This window comes from Rousettus aegyptiacus, unplaced genomic scaffold, assembly GCF_014176215.1.
Source record: "Rousettus aegyptiacus isolate mRouAeg1 unplaced genomic scaffold, mRouAeg1.p scaffold_m13_p_12, whole genome shotgun sequence".
NCBI lineage: Eukaryota > Metazoa > Chordata > Mammalia > Chiroptera > Pteropodidae > Rousettus > Rousettus aegyptiacus.
This window is the reverse complement of record NW_023416287.1, coordinates 83424287-83445475: the sequence shown is the minus strand read 5'-3', so window position 1 is coordinate 83445475 and position 21189 is coordinate 83424287. Positions and strand designations below refer to the sequence as shown.

Genomic DNA, 21189 nt, shown 5'->3' with positions numbered 1-21189 from the left:
AATTTATGACGACACGCATTTACCAGTATCGTATCAAACGGTTATTTTCACTGATCGAAACCGATTCTATGTATTGGTATTGCGTTTTTAATTTCAAATTCTCCTTGTTCGTTGCTGCTAAACTGAAAAACAAATTATTTGTGTATATTAACCTTGTATCCTACAACCCTGCTATAATCACTGATTAGTTCCAGTGTTTCTTTTATAATTAGAAAATTTTCGTTTTTAACAGTTGCTCAACATCGGTCTTTTGGGATGGAGACAGGTTCACACTCTCCTGCTTATCTATTAATTAAGGAAAAAGGGAGCCCCTGCGTTAATGTGATTGCAAGGAAGTTCCAAGTAGAGCTGGGTTAGAGCCTGGCAGGTGCGTGGAAGGTGAAGATGGAAAAGAGGGAAGAGTATGAAGTGGTAGAGGGAAGACAAGGCAAGGCGGGAAGCTGTGTTCATCAGGACTGTGCAAGGAGCAAAGCGACTCGACAACTGAGTGTTTTAAAGACCAGAGACGTCTCTCTCACTCACATGTGACTGGTTGTCGGAAGGCGTCCTTCTGCATCTCCCACGATGTTGCTGGGGATGGGTCTCTGCCGTGTCCAGCTCCAGGCTGCAGAAGGGAGGAGGAGCATCCAGGTGGCGGCATGCTCCACTTTTGCTGATTTTCCGTCAGTGGGAGCTTGGTCACATGGCTGTACCTGCAAAGGAGGCTGGGAAATGGTGTCCGGCTGGGCAAACATGTGTCTGCTAGTACGAACAAAGGAGAAAATGGATGTCGGTGGACAAATAGTCTCCCAAACAGGGAAAAGGTGACAGGATAGAGGGGATGGATTAGAGAGTGAGAGAGAAATAAGAATGGGGAAGAACAGAGGATCATAGGTGGAAGGAGAAACCCCACGTGCCGAGGGAAAGCTGAGCGGCCCCCTCAGCGCCACACAGCGCCGGCCGTCGTCGTGGGGTCCGGGGAGGGGTGTCTGTGACCGTGTGGGGGAAGGAGGCCCTATCTTACCGCCCGGGCCTTGCCAGCCTGCACTTCGGGTCCCTCTGTGGCTTCTGTTTGTGAGTTTGTGTTTCAGACTCTTAAAATTGTTTTCCTTTCGTTCCCTCTCATTTGACCACTTTGGTAAAATAGGTTGACCAGACATCTCGAACAGACACAGTAACTAGACAGGAAGGACGGAATGTGGGGTCCCCTACCAGCCCGAGAAGATACAGTGCACTTCCTTTCCTTGATACGGTGGTTTCGCTTTCGAAGGGTTCTTACTGATGTTGTCTCATTTTCTTCTTACGATGAACAGCAATGCAGGAAGGGCCACGGTTACTAACAAGTGGCGGTGAGTCTGTCGCTGGGGTCATGCGCCTGCCGATCCAGGCTCTGCCGCCGACTAGCTGTGCCGTCGTGAGGAACTCACCCAGCTCCTCTGAGCCTCATTTCCCTCCACTCTAAAACAGGGATATCGATAGTATTGACTTCCAAAGGTTGTTTAGTTCCTAACTCAAAGGGTTGTTCAGTTCCTGTTTCAACGAGCCGTTGTAGGATTAAACGAGATAGTTCTGTCTGCACATGGTCAGCACCTCACAGATGGGGAAACTGAGGTCCGAGTCAAGTGGTTCGTTTAATGATTCAAATCAGCTCTTCTAAGTTCCAGTTTTATACCTCGAGGCATAGATTTGTGGGCTCGAACAAGACAGGCAAGGGGCTTCTTGTATGAAACGAAAATTAATCTGAGATTATGAAACAGCACAAACTGTGTAGACTAGAGAAGGAAATTCGGGGAGTGAAGATGGTCGTAACACAGAAGAGAGCCGGGAGGGCGGTGAAAGAGGCGGACAGAGGGCTGTCGGAGGCACTAAGGCCCTGAAGCTCTCATTTTCCAGAAAGGAAACTGAGGCAGGAGGAAGTCACATGCGACTCCAACGGCTCGAGCAGCAGAAATCTGGAAGGACACCAGAGGACGTTTTCATTCTGGGGAGAGCTGCCGATAAGCCGCCCGCATCCGCCTCCTGGGCTCACGGTCACATTTTCAGGAAGAACCCCCAGATCTGGCTCCTGGCTGCCCACAACTGCAGCTGGACCCGCGGGGGGCGGAAAGCACACGCCACATGTCACAATATGTTCTCCCCTCTCTTTCGTTTTACTTGGATCCCTCTAGGGACAGGAGACAGATAACCTTTCGATAATCTGAAATCCTAATAAAAAGAAACTCTTTCTGAAAAGCACGCCGTGTTTGGGAAGGCTTTAGCGTTGAGTAGAATCTAAAGATTTTCATCATCCCTCCGATTTCTCTGTGTGCTTTGGAGGCAGTGAGGCCGGAAATATTAGCTGAATAAAAGGTCACTACTACAAGGGTGGTTTTTAGTCAAATAACCTCGACAGGGCAGGGCGGAAAGGTATTAAGTTGCCAATAATACCCTGGAGCAGGTGCAGCTACACACCCAGGCAGGAGACAGGAAGCTCCTACACTCTACGCTGGCTCGAAATTTTTTCTTCTCTGTTTTTACCCTTTTTCTATATTCTGGCTCGCATTTCCTCTATAATTTACTTCAAGCGTCACCTGGCTTTGCATCTGCGAACACTTCCACTGAAATAGTGCTTGCTTTGGTGGTTCTCCAACTCAAGCCTGCGGCAGAATCATCGGGAGGGCCTGTCGAAGCCCTGGTTGTTGGGTCCCACCCTCGGATGCAGGAGGTCCGGGCTAGGAACTGAGCATCTGCCTTTCTAACAAGTTTCCAGACGCTGCTGCTGCTGCCGCTGGTCTAGCAACCACACTGGAAGACTTCCTCAGATAAACCTCGCCGGCCCCTGCCTTAGCCAGCGCCACCAAATCGCTCTGTGCGCCTGTCTCACAGTGGTACCAAGGACGGCTTATAGTCAGGGTTGCAGCTCTCCGGTCAACACCCGAAGGGCCGCCAACGGAGCTTCCAGGGCAGATCGTGGAAGCCGGCCTGAGAGCCGGGCAATGCCACCGAGTCCTGAGCATCTAGTCCCAATGTGGTCCCAGAAGGCACTGGGACCTTTCCCCACTCCCAAAGGGGCCCATGCTTGTCCTCGGATCTGGGGTGTCTCTGGGCCGGCCCCCACTGTCAGCCTTGATCAGGAGTCCCGGAACCCCCAGAACGGCCTGGGGCTGAGCCGTCCTCTGACCCAGGGATGCCAGCAACCCCCCCCCCCAAAGAGACCTCCATCACCAAAGATGGACGTCCAGCTTCGCCCCTTAACCTGAGTGGGGATGGAGGTACCAAGGGCATTCCTGGGCATTTTTCTGATGTGTTGGATGCTAAAGATCCAGGAACTTTAAAATCAAGTCAGACAGGCAGTCCTCATCTTAATAACTGAAAATAAACGAAACATGGGGTTCATTTCGAGTTCTTCCGGAAAGAAGTCAGTGGCAACCACTGCCAAGATGTAAGTCGTTTTCAGTTGAAAATAACAGACAGGTTAGAAATATGTTTCCAAGAGGATTAAGTGGAATCCTTATTCTGTTCCTCACGACACTCTCAAGTATCTTGTAGGCCGGCCATGTAAGAGGAAACCGTGAGTACTGACTCTCCTAATTGACAGTTCAACCCATCTACCGTTTTCCTGGGAATCTTCTGGCTCGGTTCCACAAGGCTGCGGGGCCCACGGCCTCTCAGGTGCTGCCCTCTTGTGGTCGCCCGAACACATGCGGCTAAAGCTTTTTGGATTCTGCACCTGGATTTCTTCAAACCAAAGGGAGCGGAGCCCAGGAAGTGACTTCTCCCGCAAAAGACAGAAAGGCCGTGGAAGTCAGCCACAGCACAGATGTCCCCACGGGTCTGAAACCGTTGCTTTGGCTGTTGCTTCATCGCAGTTCTGCACACGGAAGAGGTGAGAGATGTCCTCGAGGCAGGTAACGTTGATTTTTCTAGACTTTGTTGTTAAGAGGAAATTTTGCAAAGTAAGAAACAGAACAGGGTCATGTATGTGAATACATATACATGCACGTGTGCGCATGTGTGTTCACACACCTACAAACGCTGTGTATGTATAAGTCCGGGTATGGGGAGGGAGAGCAAAGGGGGTTTCTTTTGCTCCCCTGTCTCTACCATACACACGAGCGAAACAGGTTGTGGTCCTGCTCCCGTGAAGACAGGTGTGTGAACTTGGAGAGGTAACAACTTTCACAGCCTCAGCTGCCTCTCCGTAAAATGGTGTCATTGAGCAGATAATCTCTAAAGCCCCTGCCTGTTCCGAATTCTGATTCTACTTAAGAGAAGGCAACACAGGAGAGCAGCCTCCCCGCCCTCCCCCTAATCCCCGCCCTCCCCCACCTAGTGTCACGCCTGAGCGGACAGACCTCGCCACCCTTTTGCCTCTCTTCCTTCCGGCTTCTCTTTGCATATTTTCTAACAAAGACCTCCTTATGCTGTCCTGTTGGCTTATTTACATGTGCACCGATCGAGGTTTTCAACACTGCACAGTGAGAGTTTCGTTTTCCTTTTTGAATCTCAGTCAAGGGTCCCCCTGCGTCCCAGCACCCATGGACTCCTAGTGCATCCAAAGAAGACGGACCTGCGCGTCCAAGTGAGGAAAACCTGCACGGGCATTTTCCACGAAAACATGGCGGGCGCCCAGCAGCACCGCGTCAGAGCCTGAATGAGGAAGCGCAGAGGGCATGAGTGGGGGCAGAGGGGACTCAGCTGCCGGTGGCATTTGTGGAGGCCGTTTGTGCTCTGAATGGACACAGCGGCCTGAACACTAAGCCAGGCCAGCGCACATCCTGCCAGAGAAGTCACGGGAGAAGGCAGCAAGTGTAGGAGGCCCTGGTCCCCGCCACCAGCTCTCAGCAGCCCCGAGGGCAGGGCAGGCGTGGGCTGCGGAGAGCCAGCTCCCTTAAAATGGGACTAGCAGAGTCTAGGTGTTCACAGAGCAAGCAAGATCTCCCTGGATTCTCCCCCAAACCAGTCAGGAGACATTTAAGGGAGGCTAGAGTCCCTCTGGGCCTGTCGGGGTGATTCTACACTGTTGAGGCGACCTATTTTTATCCACAGGTTGGTATGTGAGATGGAACACGGATTTCAGAATTTAGGAAGAATTAGAGGAGGCGCCCATTAATTGGCACTCTCTTCTGATCCTGCTGCCTCTATAAATTTGTTTGACATTATTAGTGTACGTTCTTCAAACATATACCAAAAAAAAACAGAGAAAACAGTATAATGGGGTCCCATGTACTTGAAAAATTATGGCTACACGGCCAATCTTATTTCATCTGCCCACTTCCTTCTGGTATTATGTTGAGGAAAATACCAGATTTTACATCATTTTGTCCATAAGTATTCAGTATGCATCTAACAGATAAGGACTCTTTAAAAAACATAACCACAACACCGTTAGCGCATTTAAAAATAATAAGCTCTTAATACCACCCAACGCCAGCAGCGTTCAAATTTCCCATTGTCTCATGAACGTTACATGGTTCTTTACAGTTTGTTTCAGGATCCAAATAAGGTCCACGAAGCCTATAGAAAAAATCTTCAACTTCTAAGGAATTGTGGATTGAAACAAAAGCCACAAAAAAGATCCGAAATCCTAATCCTCCTAGGCAGTAGCGAGAGGGTTTTTAGTTTTTTTTTTTCTCTCATGGACAAAACTTTGGAAGGCCGCGTTAGTACCTGGGAAGCTGCTGCCAAGGGCCCTGGGTTTCCAGCCTCATCACTAGAAACAACCGGCAATTTGCGTGCTCAGCAATGTTGGTGGGTGACTCGTTTCCCGCCGGGGTCCAGCTGGACTGCAGTGTTCTCCTGCAAATGCTTCCTGCCCTCCAGGTCTCCTCCGAGGCCTGATTAAGTCAGGGGGGGTCAGGTGCCCGATCAGCCACCAGAGGGCTCCCGCGGAGCTTGACGGACCCCAGAGTTGCCCGAAACATCAGCTGTGTGAGTTTTATCACACACTGAACACGCCAGGGCCAGGCTTGTCAGATTCTGCCCACAGAAGAATCTTCAGGGAGACGTGGCTTGTCCCCCAAGGCTGGCTGGAGAAGGACAAGGTTAGCTGTCAATTGCCCATCAAAGGATTTGAGGGTCGCAGCCCTCCTGACCCCTCAGGGGTCTGTCTCCCTCACAGATCCACTTGAGGGCACAAAGAGCAGACACAGATGAGGGGCGTTCTGTGCTCATAAGGTCCTCTGAGCCCCATGACCGTCGATAAATCCTTCGGTTATTAAGTACACAAAGAGAAGTGTGTTGCAGGCGGTGTTAGTCATACGTAAGTGGGGACAGTTACCGAGAAACTGCACGCAAGGAAGGAACCTAGACTTCAGATTCTCCATCCGGCCTTGCAAGTCTCTCCCCATCTCGGGGTCTCCTTCCTGGAAACCGAGGGGGTCGGGATGGAGGCCACGTGCTAGGGTCTCTCCTGTCTCCGATGCGAGCTTGGGTTGAGGGATTATTTTGCTAGGGCTGCAGTAACAAAGAAACGGCCGCAAACTGGCTGGCATCAGATGACACGAGTGTATGGCCCCCGTGTTCTGGAAGGCGGGAAGCCCTAACCAAGCTGCCGGCAGGGCCATGCCCTCCCTGAGGCCTCCGGGGGAGGACCCTTCTTCGCCTCCTCCCGCTCCTGGTGTTGGCCCGCCATCCTGGGTGTTCCTTGCCTCAGAGATGGCCGTCTTCTCCCTGTGTCTTCATATGGTCACCCCTGCTTCTGTGTCCAGCTGCACGTCTATTTCTGTGTCCAGATTTCCCCTCTTTAAAAGGACATGAGTCATACCGGATTAGGACCACAGACCCCCCCCCACACACACACCACAAATACACACACACACACAGAGTCTCATTTTAACTTGACCGCCTCCAAAAAAGACCCTGTCTCCAAATAAACCCACGGCCTCATATCCTAGGAGGATTAGAATTTCGTATCTTTTTTGGGAGATACGATGTACCCCCGCCCGTAACAGGGATCATGTTATAGAAAAGAACGTTTGTAAGGCTCGCAACAACAAACCCAGGAATTGTGCATGTTAGTGAGTTATATCATCCCGAGATACCGAGTCTACAGAGGTCTTATTATAACAAAAACAATTACGATGAGGAAAACTACATGCTGTGATTTTAATGAGAAAAGTCAGCATTGTAACCCAAATTACATTAAATTTACTACATTCGATGTTTTCTTATAATCACTGATACAGAAAATAAATACAGGATGAGACCAAAAATATCCAGATTTTTTTTTTTTTTTTTTTTTTTGCTAAAAGGATCTATCAGAGGGCGATTATCATGCTACTGAAAAGATGATTGTAGAACTCTTTTATATAGCGAATCTCGAGGACTCTTTCCTATATTAAACACAGAGAACCTGTGTATCACAAACATTCACAAAACCAGACTCACACCCCTTTCCAGGAACAGAAGCATCCGTCGCGTAAGCAAGGCCACCGCAGCTTTTGCTAGTCACCGCTAATAAAGCGCCGTCTGTTCTTTCGGGTGTTACTAGAGCGTCCGCGGCGCTTTAGGCATCGATCCCAGAAGACACCGCTTCAGTTCCCGACACGGTCTCTCAATGAAGAGCGTCAGGGCTAGCCCGGCGATGCAGGTCAGCACGCAGTGTCCGGAGAAAAGATAGAACTGGGGGGAAAGAGGGGCCCCGTGGGCCCGGTCTCACTGCGAGAGGCCTGTGGTGTCTGGATCTTAAGCCAAACTGTGTTCCGATATTAACCATCCTGGCTGTCAAAAAACTAGATCCGTAAACCAACAGCCCTAACCGTTAAAAAATGAAACAAAGCTATTATCCTGTGCTGACGCCCTCCCTCAGATAAAACAAAGAGCGCTAGGCCCCCGCCGACAAGGAGAACAGCAAAGCCGGGCTTCGCGCGAGGCCGGGAGGTGGCTCTGCCGCTCCGGATGGAGCCGCTGCAGAGCTGAGGGCTGGGCCGACTCACCATGTTGGCGTCGCTGTAGTGAATGAGCGTTTCCTGAAGCCCGTTGTAGAGGATGATGACGATAGGGTGCGTCAAGTAGCACGCGTAACTGATCTCGGCCAGGAAACCCCAGATATTGCAAGAAAGCAGCCGGTTCGCCAGACCTGGAGGAAATAGGCCCCAGTTCACGGAGGTGTGAGCCTCTCCCTGGGCGGGCGAAGACACCCTATCATCGCTGCTTCCCCTGGGTGCCGCGGCCAAGTCTGTGAACTTCCTCTAAGAAGGTCTCCATTCATTATAATATGTAAGAGAATTCCTCCCTCCCCTTCTCACCAAAAACAAACAAACAAACAAACAAAAAACAACTTCCCATTGCAGGAATATAAAAATATGAGAGATGCTGATATTGAGTCTACAGTCAATTTATTTCCTTCGCGTGGCGTCAAACCCTGAGCACAGAACATTCCACATATAAAATAAGGCGCAAAGCCCTTTCGAGAGATCATGTCAGGGTGCAGCCGCACGCGCTGCTGGGCCTTGGGACAAGGCAAGTGGCATCGCTGGGCCTCAGACGCTGTACCTGTTACCGAGTGGCTTGCATTCGGTCAACTTCCAGGCCCCCTTCAGGACAAATATTCCATAACTTCCTATATCTTCTAGAAATGTGCTGTCCCATATGATAGCCACCTGTGGCTATTTAATGTGCAATAGTTAAAATTAAATGAGAGATTCCTGAATAGGACTTATGGCCATGTGCAGTGGGCTGAACAGCGGTCTCCTAAAAGCTATGTTTGTTTACCTGGAACCTCAGAACGTGGCCTTATGTGGAATCAGGGTCTTTGCAGATGTAATTAAGAGGAGATCATGTTGGAGGAGAGTGAGCCCGAAATCCAAAGACGAGTGTCCTTGGAAGAGACAGAGAAGGAGACAGGCAGACACAGAGAGACCTGGAAGAGGGCCGCGTGACGAGGGCGGCGGAGATCCGAGCGATGCATCTCCGAGCCGCAGAACGCCGAGGATGGCCGGCAGCCCCCGGAGCCCGGAGAGGGTGGAACGGATTTTCCTTCAGAGTTTACGGGAGAACCGTGCCAACAGCTCGATTTTGGATTTCTAGCCTCCAGAACTGTGCGAAAATCAACTTCTGTTGCTGAAAGCCACAGAAAAGAATTTTCTGTTCCTCCTTTGCACAAGCTTCATCTCCAGTTCTCAGCTCTGGGTCACTGTTGGCTCAGCGGCTCAGGATAAAATCTTTGCCACCATCCCAGACTCCTTTCTTTCTCTTAAACCCCACAGAGTGCCGTTGATCTCTCTTAAAAACATATCTCAGCTCCGACCACTGCTCGCCACCTCCGCTGTGAAAGCCTCCGTCTCCTCCTCCAGGGACAGTACAGTAGCTTCCTGACAGACGCTGGTCTCTCCGTTCTCCTTCTTGCCACCCGACAGCCCCATGCAACATCCACAGTAATCCTTTAAAGTCACACGGCATTTAGAATAAAATCTAAATTCTCCTCCAGGGCCTCGAAGGCTCTATGTGACCTGGCCTGGCTGCCGCCCTCCTCGCTGGCCTCATTCCCATCTCTCTCCTCCCTGGACCCTTGATCCCTGTCTCTCTCTTCCTCCCACCTGCTAGGATCATTTAGCCTGGAGACCTTTGCCTCGGCATTCCCTCCGCCTGGGATGCTTTCGTACCACGCGCTGCAAATGCGCCCCTGTTCCAATTACCCTCCAATTCCCTGCTTTGATTTTAGTCACTGTATTTATCTGCATCTGAAATTATAATATGAATGTATTTACTTTTTTGGTCTCGGATTCGTCTCCTATGGCGTCTCTAACAAATCGCACGAACAGGGTGGCTAGAAACAAGAGAAATTTGTTCTCTCATTATTCTAGGGACCAGAAGTCCCAGATCAATATCATTGGCCAAAATCAAGGTGTTGGCGGTCACACTCCCTCTGGAGGGTCCAGGGGAGAATCCGTTCCTGTCTCTTCCAGCTTCTGGTAGTTTCCAGCATTCCTTGGCTTATGGCCACATCACTCTAACCAGCACCAGAATTTTCAAATCTCTCTGCTCCATCTTCATGTCCTGTCTTTTCCGTGTGTGGGCGAATCCCCGTCTGCCCCTCTTACAAGGATATATGTGATTGTACGTAAGGCCCATCCCGATCATCCAAAATATAACCTCCCCATTTCAAGACCTTTGACTTAACCACATCGGCAAGGACCCAGGAATTGGGATGTTGTATCTTTGGGGACTAATATACTAATATAGAGTCTCCTGGTTTCTCTGCTTTCCCTACCCCATTGTAATCTCCTAAAAGAGAGAAGTTTTTTGTCTATGGCGACATCCCCAGAATCTACGACAGTGCTTAGCATTGAGGAAGCATTCGATAAATATTTTATCTAATCGAGTGAATAAACAGAGATGGACTCATGCACAAAAGATGTATTTGCCCCCAGTTGAATGTCAAACGATAAGACGAAGTAAGATATCACTGGGGAACAAATAACATAGTTGTAGGAGAATTAAATCAGCAGGTAAACCAAACACAAAAGAACATGTCCTAAAGCAAACAATACCATGTTCATGTCATGAGCTACAACTGGCCCCTGCCAACCATCAATCACATTAAATTAATGTTGTTAATTCACATTTTATTGGTTTTATAGTTTTATGGTTGCTTTATAAATTTACTTTGGCTTTATAAATATATGTGCTTTAGACATAAAGAATTTGTATCTAGGTTTGCTTGTGTTTAGGTAAAATTAGAATTAAAATAATTTAAGCCACTACTAAGGAGCCAAAAGAATTCTTATATCTTTAGAATGGATCAATTTATAATTAAAGTTTGAGGACCACTGCTGTAGATGACGAGGCACCACTAAAAGATTTTAACTGAAGGAGACACATGAGCAACACGACAGAATATGACCTTGAAGGAGACTATGACCTTGAATGGAACTAGACCAGTGGCCTGCATTGGCACTGGCTGAAGATGGTGGAGAAGATGATTTGAGCCACAAAGATCCCACCTTGTCCTGAGACTTTCATTAAACACCTCTTCTTTGTCATTAAAAGTTTTTTTTATAGGTTCCTTTTTCTGAAGGTTGTCAGGTGGACATATTTTCTCAAAATTTATCCAACACATCACCTTCTCCATTCACCTTCATCAATCTTGATATCTTAAAATGGTGTTGGAGATGCAAACCTAGAACATTGGTCACCCCTGTAATAGTGATGGGTTAATGACCACACACGTTGAAAAGATAAATTGCTCAAGACAGACCCAGAGGGTGTGTTGGTCACTGGATTCACAGAGATAGCATCTGCACTCAGGCAATAGCATTTCCCAGCTCCTCTGTAATGACAATACCCTCAATTCGTTTAATGTTCTGACTTAAGCTAAGTCCCTTCTCTCTATTCATGCTGCGCATGAGCCAGTTAGTCTGCACCCAGTAGAACTTTTCACGTTAGAAGGAATGCCGTGACATTGGCCACCACACCATACGTGGCTTGTGTCAGGCCAGGGAGAGTGTTCGTTTATGTTCTGAGGCTCTGTGACAGCTCAGGGTCATTGTCACCAGTGGGAGTGGTGTTCGTGTGCGGCCATGTGACCCAAACACCTGCCCATTGATGCAAATACAAGAGTCGGAGCGAACACAGCCGTTTCCTCTTTAACATCGTTTCTCCGTTTAAGGCAACGCTTTTAAAATTAAAATATTAAAGAGAAAAATTCCTCATCATTATAAACTCACGAAATTCAAAGTCAATTTGAATAATCAAACAGCTGAGAGGGAGACTGTTGCACAGAAATAGAAAACGTGGGCCTTGGCCTTTGCACTGGTCCTGGGTTCACTTCAGCCGCCCGGCCACTCCCCGGCTGTGCGACCTTCCCATGTCGCTCCATCTCCAGGCCCCACTTTTCTCATTGAGAAACAGAGCTGATTACAGCTCTGCCTGTGGGGCTGTGGTTGGTGTGACCTGGGGTCATAGGGGAAAGTTCTCCACGGGGCCTGGCGTAAGCGTGTGCTCAGGCGGCGGGAGGCGGTGTGACCACTGCGTCATTTTTCTCCTTAAACCGTGGTTTCTAACCACCTTTGCTAGCTACCTGGTTGGGGTTCACAGGCCACAGTTTGAGCTCATGCCGGTCCTTGCCCGACGGTGTGAAGTTGTCACGCCTCCACCTGGCGTTAGTGCCAAATCTTGAGGGCTTCTGGGCAGCGCGGGGCCTGAACCTCTTCTAGACGCTTCCTGCCAGGCTTTGCCTTGTCATCTGCTGACACCTCAAGTATCCATTTCCTGCCTCATGTCAAATGGGGAAGAAGAGAAAGAAAATCTCAGGCGACTAGAACAGACGGTTCTAATCTGGAGAAGATTCTTTCTATTGAAGCTCCATTTTTAGCTTGACTTCCTGCCTGTGACGAGGGTCCTGAATCGAAACCAGTCCCCTGCGATCCAGGGGCCGCAGGGCATCGGGGCAGCCACACAGCATCTCCTGGCGGATGAGCACACCAAGTCCCAGGGCGGGTGTGCCCAGAACTCTTGTCCTGCGCCGGGAAATTTGTCTTACCACGTGACCCTACCTGTTCTCTTCCAACTTCCAAACCAGCGTCATTGAGGTGTCTGAAAATTTTTCTTCCAGAATCGGCATTTGAGCATAAACTAGTATAAAGATCCTAAACAGAACATGTGGGGTGGTTTCCCCAAGGATACAGACAGATCGACATTTTTTGAGTCGCTCATCAGCAAGTAAAGGTCCCCCCGTATACACTGGCTTCACACTTGTCACCTGTAAGGGGGCAGAGTGAGCCACATGAGCACCGTACCTCCATAGCCTTCCCGACATGCAAGCACGACCCAGCCCACGGCCGCCGCCCACAGGGCCCGGTGCAGGGCCTGGTAGAGAGCAGCGGCAGCCGAAGGGGTCACGGAGGTGTCGTCCACTGCGTACGCCAGAGCGACCACTGCGAACAGGGTGGACAGGGAGCAAGTCCACCCCAGCAGAGCCTGAACCTGCAGGGAAAGGAGAGACGCCAGCAGAGCCCATTGGGTCCTGTGTATGTACTTCCTTTTACACTAACTTCCTTCTTTGTGTGTTATTATTGTCACTTTAGATGTCTATTTGTAAACCTCAATCGATGCCCAAATTTGACTAAAATGGAAGGTTCAGATTAGTGGTTACGAAGGGTTCAGGTTGGGGCAGGGAGGGGAGGACAGGTGTGTGACTATAAAGAGGCAGCATGAGGGAGGTTTTCATGGTGACGGAGGAATTCTGTATCTCGATTGTGGTGGTCGTTGCACAAATGATATCTACACGTGGGATAAAAGTGCACAAAACTACACACACACACACACACACACACACACACACACGTGCACGAAAAACCAGTGGATATAAGGTCTACCGATTCTTCCAATGTCCATTTCTGGGTTGTGACCATGTGGTATAGTTATATAACATGTTACGAGTGGCAGAACCTGGGTCAAGGGGACACGAGACCTCCTGTGCCATTTTTGCTATTTGCCGCGAATCTTGAATCATTTTAAAATGAAAGTTAAAAAAGGAAAGATAATGCTCTAACCCACTCCCACACTGCTAATCTCTCGTCCTGTCCTTTAACCAAATAAGGTTTCTCGACTGGTTCCGCCCCCACCACAAACATGAGTGCCCTTAGCCCACAGCCCCTACCTGGCTGCCTCCGGCTTGGCCTCGGGGTCCTTATTTTCCGGCTTCTCACCGTTTTGACCCGTCCTGTCCCTTGTTTCTCCATCTCAGCCTGACTTGCGTTCTAACTCCATGCCCCTGGCCCTAAGCCAGGCCTCAGATCGGTTCCCAAATGCTCCATCTGCATTTCAGGTTTTCCTGTTTTGCTTGCCCCCATTTTCTTCCTGGGCACCCACGTAACCTGGACTACCCCGAAGCACCCCTTTTAATGGCACTCCATTGTAATCTACAACTTACTTGGGCACTTCAGGGCAATGTCATAACTGTGACCTATTGGAAAGGTCACATAACCCCTGAATAGCCATTCCTTCCAATTAAGCCCTATCTCTTGTCCCTGCCATGAGCAACACAAAAGTTCCCAGGGGCCAGGGCCTCCTCTCTGGAATGTCTAGGTGAGGTATCCACAAGACTTAGGCAAACAAAAGTAGGGCCCAGCAGAAGAGATATGGCGTTGGCACTGTACCCTAACCATGCAAGGGAACTCCTGGCTCTTCTTCATTGAGATGCAAATTATCATTCTTCCATTCATTTATTGAGTGCCTTCAGCGAATCAGGACTTCAGAACCAGGTGCCCGGCATTCAGAGGCGAGTAAGACATGTTCTGCCCTCGGGTCTTGTGGGTCAAAGAACATGTGCTATCAAGAGCCCCTTTCAGAGGAGGCTCTTGCCATTGCAATCTCACTGGGTGAGTTTTCCGAAGTCAGTGGCTTCCTTAGCTGTGTCCTGAGGCTCCAGGGGGTGGAACCCCACTCGGTTCCAGGTCCGGAGCTTTCTTAGGAGAGCTCAGTGAAGAAGGTAAGGCCACTCTTATCATCTAGCCCCACCACATCACTAATGCACCACGGCATAAGAAACGCGCAGCAGGCTGGGTCCTGCCTGGGGCTTTGCAAGAGCCTGGCCACATGGGCCACCCCAGTCCCACGCAGGCCTGGCCTTCGCAGTGAGGCAGACGGAAACCTTACCTTGGTTTTGAGAACGTCTCCCTGGCGGTTTTGGTGCATAAAAATGCTCAGAAAGAGGCCCACGAGGAATGGCCCGAATCGGCAGTAGGGCTTGGTGTAATACTCCGAGAAATACAACATAGTCGCATTCTCACTAAAATCACAAGGAAATGAGAAGGAAGGTTATGTTTGATCTGGGCATGAGAAAGGGGGTCGCTCAGATGCCCGTGGAGGCAATCAGCAAATCTTAAGGAAATTGGAGGTATGTTTGTTTGTTTCCTCAGTAACGATAGACAAGCGGTGACCTTGTACCATAGGCCACCGCTGGCTTGCTGGAATTCCAAATTTCCTTGGGCCCCCCACCCTGGACCCCAAGGAAATCATTTTCAATAGTTTCTTTCTGGTGGCTGGAATATCACGACGTCTCTAAAAATGTGGTTCTCAGAAGTGAGCCTCCTCTGAAAGAAGTGAATCTCTTCCTGGGAGCTCATAGAAATTCGGTTGCCTGGGCCACACCCCACAAGATTCTGATTCCACTGGTTAGAGATGGTGCTTTCTGGGAGCATGAGAGGGACTTATAAGCATCCAGAGTTGAGAACCACTGGGAGGGATAGGAGCGAGCCTCCTCCTGGTCACCTGGCCATGCCCACAGAGGTCAGTGACATGACAGAAGGGCACGATGCTCCCCTGGTCAAAAGGTCGAGGGTGTAGTCATGCATTCATTCATTCATGCACTCACTCATTCATTCCAGTCACAAATACATAGTGAGTACTATGTACCTGGCATGGACTCTGGGCTGTTTTACACCGGGAGGTTGGTAAAGGTGGCTCCAAGAAGGTGACGTTTGTACAGACACCTGTGGGAATTGAAGGAGCAAGCCCTGCCAAGATCTAGATTCCAAAGAAAAGCATCCTAGTGTGAGGGAGCAGCAAGTGCAAAGGCCCTGAGGAGAGAACGTGCCTGACGTGTGGCAGCGAGGAGGCCAATGAGGCCGATCCAGAGTCGGCAAGTAGGGGGGTGATGGATGAGGTCAGACAGGGATTCTACTTTGAGAGCAGTGGATCGCCATTGGAGGCATTTGAGCAGATGACTGACAGGGTCTGATTTTCATTTGAATCACTCTGACTGTTATATTGAGAATACGATGACCAGTTTATTACTAAATACACAGGGTGGTTATGAGGAAGAATCGTTATACGTACCTCACTGGGGAGGCAACATAGCATAGTGGGTAAGGTCTTAGGTTCAACTCACACCTATGTCACTGTGCGACCTCGAAGGGGTAACCCCAACTTCCTCAAGTTTATGTTTCTCCATCCAACAAGAGAGCCAGCCCGTTTGCCACTGGAGGAGAAACACAGCCACACGGGGGCGCTCCTTTCCTCCGAGAAGTATTTTCAGTGTTGAGAAGACCCTCCGTTCAAGTAGAAAGGTTCAGAAGTTTGGAAACAGAACTGCGATCAACTTTTTTATCCAGGCCAAACATTTCCCTCCCAGTTTCCCCACAAGCCCATGAGCACAGTGCAAACAGCCCAGCATTCATGCGGCAGGCCTCCCTGGGAGGTCCTGGCCATTCTCACGACAGGCAAGGGACGGAGCCCCGCGGCCTGGGAGGCGTGGTTACCTGGCTTCTGGCGGGGCTACCACCGGAAGGTCGTGAGCCAGTGTGAGCAGAGCTGTGGTGATGAAAGATGCCAAGAACAGCACGGCCCCGAGGAGGATAAGGACGCGTTTACTTCTGCAAAGAAGAGAGGACGTTGACAGGAATGTTCTTCCATTTCATCCACAGCAAAATTTGTGGACACCGAAGACTTGAAACCTTGGCGATCAGGGGTGCCTCCTGGTAGGCCCGCCTTTGAGCGAGGCTGATGGGGCCGCTGTGGCTGAAAGGCGTGCGAGCTGGGCTGGAACTGGAGAATCTGAGCTAGCCTTTAGATTTGACCATTTACTAGCTTTATAACGCTAGGCAGGAACTTGAACTTGAGCTTCCTCTCCAGAAAGGGAGAATGAAGGTATCTTTACCTGCCCCACCCTGAAATTTATCGTGCAGCTCGAAATAAGACCATGCTTGGGCACGTCCATTGTCACTTATGAAGCACCGTACACACATAGTGGTAGTTGACTTGGGAGATTGGGGATACTGGGTGCACCGGCACCCCGACTCCAGGCACAGGGGAGGGGGATCTGGCGGTTTCTCCCCCCACCAGGATGCTAACTAACTCTGATACAAATATCTGGGTGCAAATAGTTCACACGGAGGTGGAAAGGAAGGATGGGGTAGTGAAACAGGGGAGCAGGGAAATTCAGTGCAAAGATGAGCTATCAAAATGGCCGATGCTCGATTCTTCCGGAATGTTCTGCAGAATCTCATGAAATGTACCTACACTGTCCTGGGGGATGGAAGAGGGAAGCGTTTTCCTACTGTCTTCTGTGCCCCGAGGGTCAAGGGTGACCCCACACAAACGACTTCCTCCGCACTTCGGGATCGTGCCCGGGCAAGGCCGAGAGGGTTCCTGAAGAGTCCTAGCCGTAGGATGTAGGAGGTTCCGCAGGAAATGAGATGTAGGGACACGGGCTCAGCGTGAAGCTCCGTCTGGTTGTACCTACTCGGAATTGTGAGGATTGGGACCAGGAGGGTCTGCGGTGTACAGAAGAGACGTCCAACAGAGGTGCAAGACCGTCCAGGCACGACCCTACCTGGGTTAACACCTTTGCCAACCCTATCCCACCACTCGAAGTTGCCGTGGTTCTTCGTGAGAAAGGGAAGAGACACGATCCAGTTGTCAGCACCGTGATGCAGGGAGCAAGCGATGTCCATCCAGAGAGCCAGTTCTAATTCGGTGTCGCTCCGTGGATGGAGGAGGAGTCTTCGCTCAGTGGTGCTGTGGTGGATTAGCAATGTCTGCCCTGAGTATGGGCCGGGAGGACTGGTAACACTGGTTATTTACCTTGCCTTTTGCCAGACCCTCTAGGGCTGTCCTTGAATTACTAGAATTCTGGGCAAGAGTGTCCTCTAAAGGAAAAAAAGGCTACCTTCTATTCCTCCATGTAAAAGCTAAATGTAGTTGCAGAGTCACGAGCAACTGCCAGCAGTCAGAGCATCCCGCTGCAAGTACCGCCTCTGAGGAGGCCGGCAGACGCTTGCCCGTCTCCTCTGCCAGGGCTGCCGAGCCTGCGGATGCCTCACACCTGCTCCACCTGTACCTGCGGGCACTCGCTGAAATCTCCTGAGCCCTCCAAGGGGCCGTAGCCCATCACAGACCGTGACAGCCCCAGAGAACTGACCTGCCGTGGCTCTGCTGGGCCCAGCTGCTACCCTTTCCCCCAAGGGAGCTCTCAGGGTTTGACTACCTGGCTGGAGGAAGAGTCCTGAGCACGTCTCAGCTCCTGCTCGGGGAGCCCCTCCCCTGGCAGCAGGAGGAATCAGAGACCCAGGGATGCTCAGGCGATCAGCCAGCCCCTCAAGGGGACTTGGGGGTGGGGAGCTTGCTCACCATCCAACCCAAAGTCACCTTATCTACTCCCGCCTTCCTAGCCTGATCCCATGTTGGGGTGAATGGAGGTGATCGCACTCATTCTTAATTCCCTCCACCCTCAGTGGCTTCATCCTGGGGAGATGTGAATACAAATAAAATAGACATAGAGTGGTAGGTCTAGATTCTAGGAGAGGATGTTCAGAGCTTTTTAAAAAGATCTTTATTCCTAAAATAAATAGCAATGTGATTATCAGATCTCATTTCTATAGCTGTCGGTTCTATTATACTATCAAAAATTACACTCCCTTCACCTCCCGAGAGAATAAGACATGAGATCAGGGTGCTTTTGTGTTGGGGGAACGGGCAGAGAAGAACCTGGGCCACGCACCACCCCCCCCTTCCCTCCGCAGTATGCATTTAGGCACAGATGCCATTGCCCTCCCCCCGCCCCAAGACTGGCACTCATGCAAGGTCTCCACGTCCCCCTCAGAGCAGAGGGAAGTGAGAAGTGGGGAAGCAGGAAGCCTGTGAGAAGGGGTCAGGCGGAGCCAAAGAAGAATGCAAAACCTCCAGTCCCGGAAGCCTTCGTTAAAATCTGCTCCACGGCAATACCTTCTAGAAAGGGTGGTTAGAGAGGAAATGAAGGAAGGGGACTGGCTGCTCGGACGGACGGACGAGGGAACCCTCCGCGGGGTGGGGCTGGTGCGAGAAGACAGCGAGATGGCCAGCGCTGAACGGGCCTGGCTGAGCAGACACTCGGTAGATTCTCCAGCCACCCTTTCCTCAGCACCTGCAGATATTGGAAGGGCAAGGGGGTGCCACTGCTTGGACACGTGGCTGGGGACAATGTCAGTTACGTGGAATGCTGATATGTGGTTGCACATCACAAACAAGCAAGCGCTGAGCTGGTTGAGCTGGTTCCGCACGTGTGATCTCGCTTTATCCTCCATCCCTGATGTGAAGTGTTATCGTGTCCGTGTCATAGACATGAAAAATGACCGTGAGAGTCCAGTGACCTACCCTGGGCCCCCTAGGTAGTCTTCGCCTGTCATGATTCGAACCCATGTCTTCTGACTCAATCGAACTCGCTCTACCAGCATATCGCCTCTTAGTGGATAATCATGGAACAGTTTTTTTTTTTTAAACGGTCAGTTAAAACATTAAATTAGAAGGCTTTGTGTGTTTAAGATGCAGATTTTAAAAAGCAGATGTGCCTTTTAAAAAATGTTTAATTCTTAGAATAAATTAAAAATAGGATGCATTTTCCTTGCCCAAGAAGTTTGAATATTTGCACGAGGCTCAAATGGCAACATCATGATGCAGCCTGAGATTTAAATGTATGCCTCGTGCATGAACAGATAACTGTAAGACGAGGCTGGTCAACACATATTTGAAATTCAGCCCTGCTCCGTAGTAATCAGAGACTTAAAAGACTTGTGAAAAAGGAATGTCATTTTTACATATCAAAATAGCAAAGTTTACGTCTTGTTTTGTATTATTAACATTCCATATTAGCCATGGCGTGATTAGATAGCCAGAGGACTGGATCCCAAAAGATATTTATGCCCTTTGACCCAATAATTCATCTTAAGAGTGTTTCTAAAGAAACACTAGAGTTGGAGACCCATGGTTACCATGGAAATGTTTATCAGACTATTATTTATAGAGGCATAAAATTGGAAATAATCCAAGCATTTGGAAATAGAGGAAAGTATAAGTAACCAGGGTTCATTCATAGAATGGATACTATGTAGACATTAAAATTATGTTTACTTAAAAAATAAAACAATATAGGAAAGTGCTTATTCATAAAACTATTTTAAAAAGATATTAAAGTGTATATGCAGAATCCTTGCAGAAAAAAGGTCAGAAGGATCAACACTAAAATACTGACAACACATTTACCTCTCCTTGGGGGACAAAATGGATCTAGGGTGATTGTGCTCCAATCACTCTTCATCCTGATGTTTTTTCCAATGTTCTTAAATTGAACACGTATTTTAACAAAAGAGGAGAATAAATCTTTTTAAATATGGCATGGATGATTCACAAACAATAAGTCTCTCCATAAATTATTGAATTCTTAGAGCTTTTCTAAAACTAACAAAAATTTGGCAGATAAAAACCCAATGTGGAGAAGCAGGTAAACCGACATGTTCCCTGGAGCGCTGTAAATTACTTCACTTTTCCCAGGGAGCAATTTCACAATATGTATCGAGCACCTCAAAATTGTTCCTACCCTCTGACCTAGTAATCCCACTTACAGATATGTCCCTAAGGAAATGACTAAGAGAAAAAGTACTGTGTTCAAAGACATTCATTTCAGCGCCATTTATGACCATGAAAAACTGGAAACAATCTAGATGCCCCACGATAAAAAATGGTATATAAATCCCAAACCTGACAAGTATGCGGGTCATATCAATATGTGGGAATGTTTATAAGGTGTTAAATGGGAAAAGCTGAGCCCGAGATGTTACATACACACTGATTATAACTCTGCAAGACTTGCCCAGGACCAAGATTAGAGGAGAGTGTGGAAGGAGGTAAACAGAGGTAAACGGCGGAGGATCCCGCGTTCGGGCAGGAGTATTCCCTACGCATTCCGTGAAAGAGGCCACGTGGGGAGAAACGTTACCCGATGAGACTCACCTCGCATGGACCATGATGAGCGCTGGTGTCATGAGATGAAACTGAAAGTCATTAGCCAGGTACCAGGTCCAGCCGTTGCACTGAAAAGAGAAGAGTTGAAGGTTAGCAAAGGTGAGCCCTCTCCTTCACTTACGAGGCGGGTCTCCCTGTCTGGTCCAGAGGAGGAATTCGGTAGACAGGCGGCGGCAATGTCCATGGGAAGGAAAAAGAATTTTGAGGGACAGATAGTTCACATGTCTCATCTCCTCTAATCCTTGCAACGAGCCTGAAGGGTAGGTTCCATTTCACAAAATGGGAATTCAGACAATTTTTCTCTCTTGTATATATAAAAAAAAAAAAAGCAGTGAAAGCTAATCGCCTAGGACAGTTATGGGAACTAAACTCTATCACGTTACACGAGCGTAAGGAATGATTATCATTACGGTGCGGCTGGAGTCAGAAGGGTCACTGTTCTCTCTGCCTTCCCGGCCCCCGTCCTTGGTGGAGAGAATGCGTCCATTTAGAACAGAGGCCTGGCTCCAG

General features: G+C 49.3%; 1 protein-coding gene across 1 annotated transcript in view; it reads right to left on the bottom strand.

Annotated features, from left to right (window-relative positions):
* Positions 1 to 7221: 7221 nt before the first annotated feature.
* Positions 7222 to 21189, bottom strand: part of LOC107502172 (O-acyltransferase like protein) — a 40764-nt gene continuing 26796 nt past the window's right edge. The window contains exons 9-14 of the mRNA XM_016129087.2: positions 20668 to 20747; positions 16164 to 16277; positions 14560 to 14692; positions 12699 to 12885; positions 7896 to 8038; positions 7222 to 7581 (exon numbers count right to left, since the gene is read on the bottom strand). Coding sequence (XP_015984573.2) covers positions 7447 to 7581; positions 7896 to 8038; positions 12699 to 12885; positions 14560 to 14692; positions 16164 to 16277; positions 20668 to 20747 — 792 coding nt within the window. The 3' untranslated portion in view covers positions 7222 to 7446. The remainder of the gene's footprint in view (positions 7582 to 7895; positions 8039 to 12698; positions 12886 to 14559; positions 14693 to 16163; positions 16278 to 20667; positions 20748 to 21189) is intronic.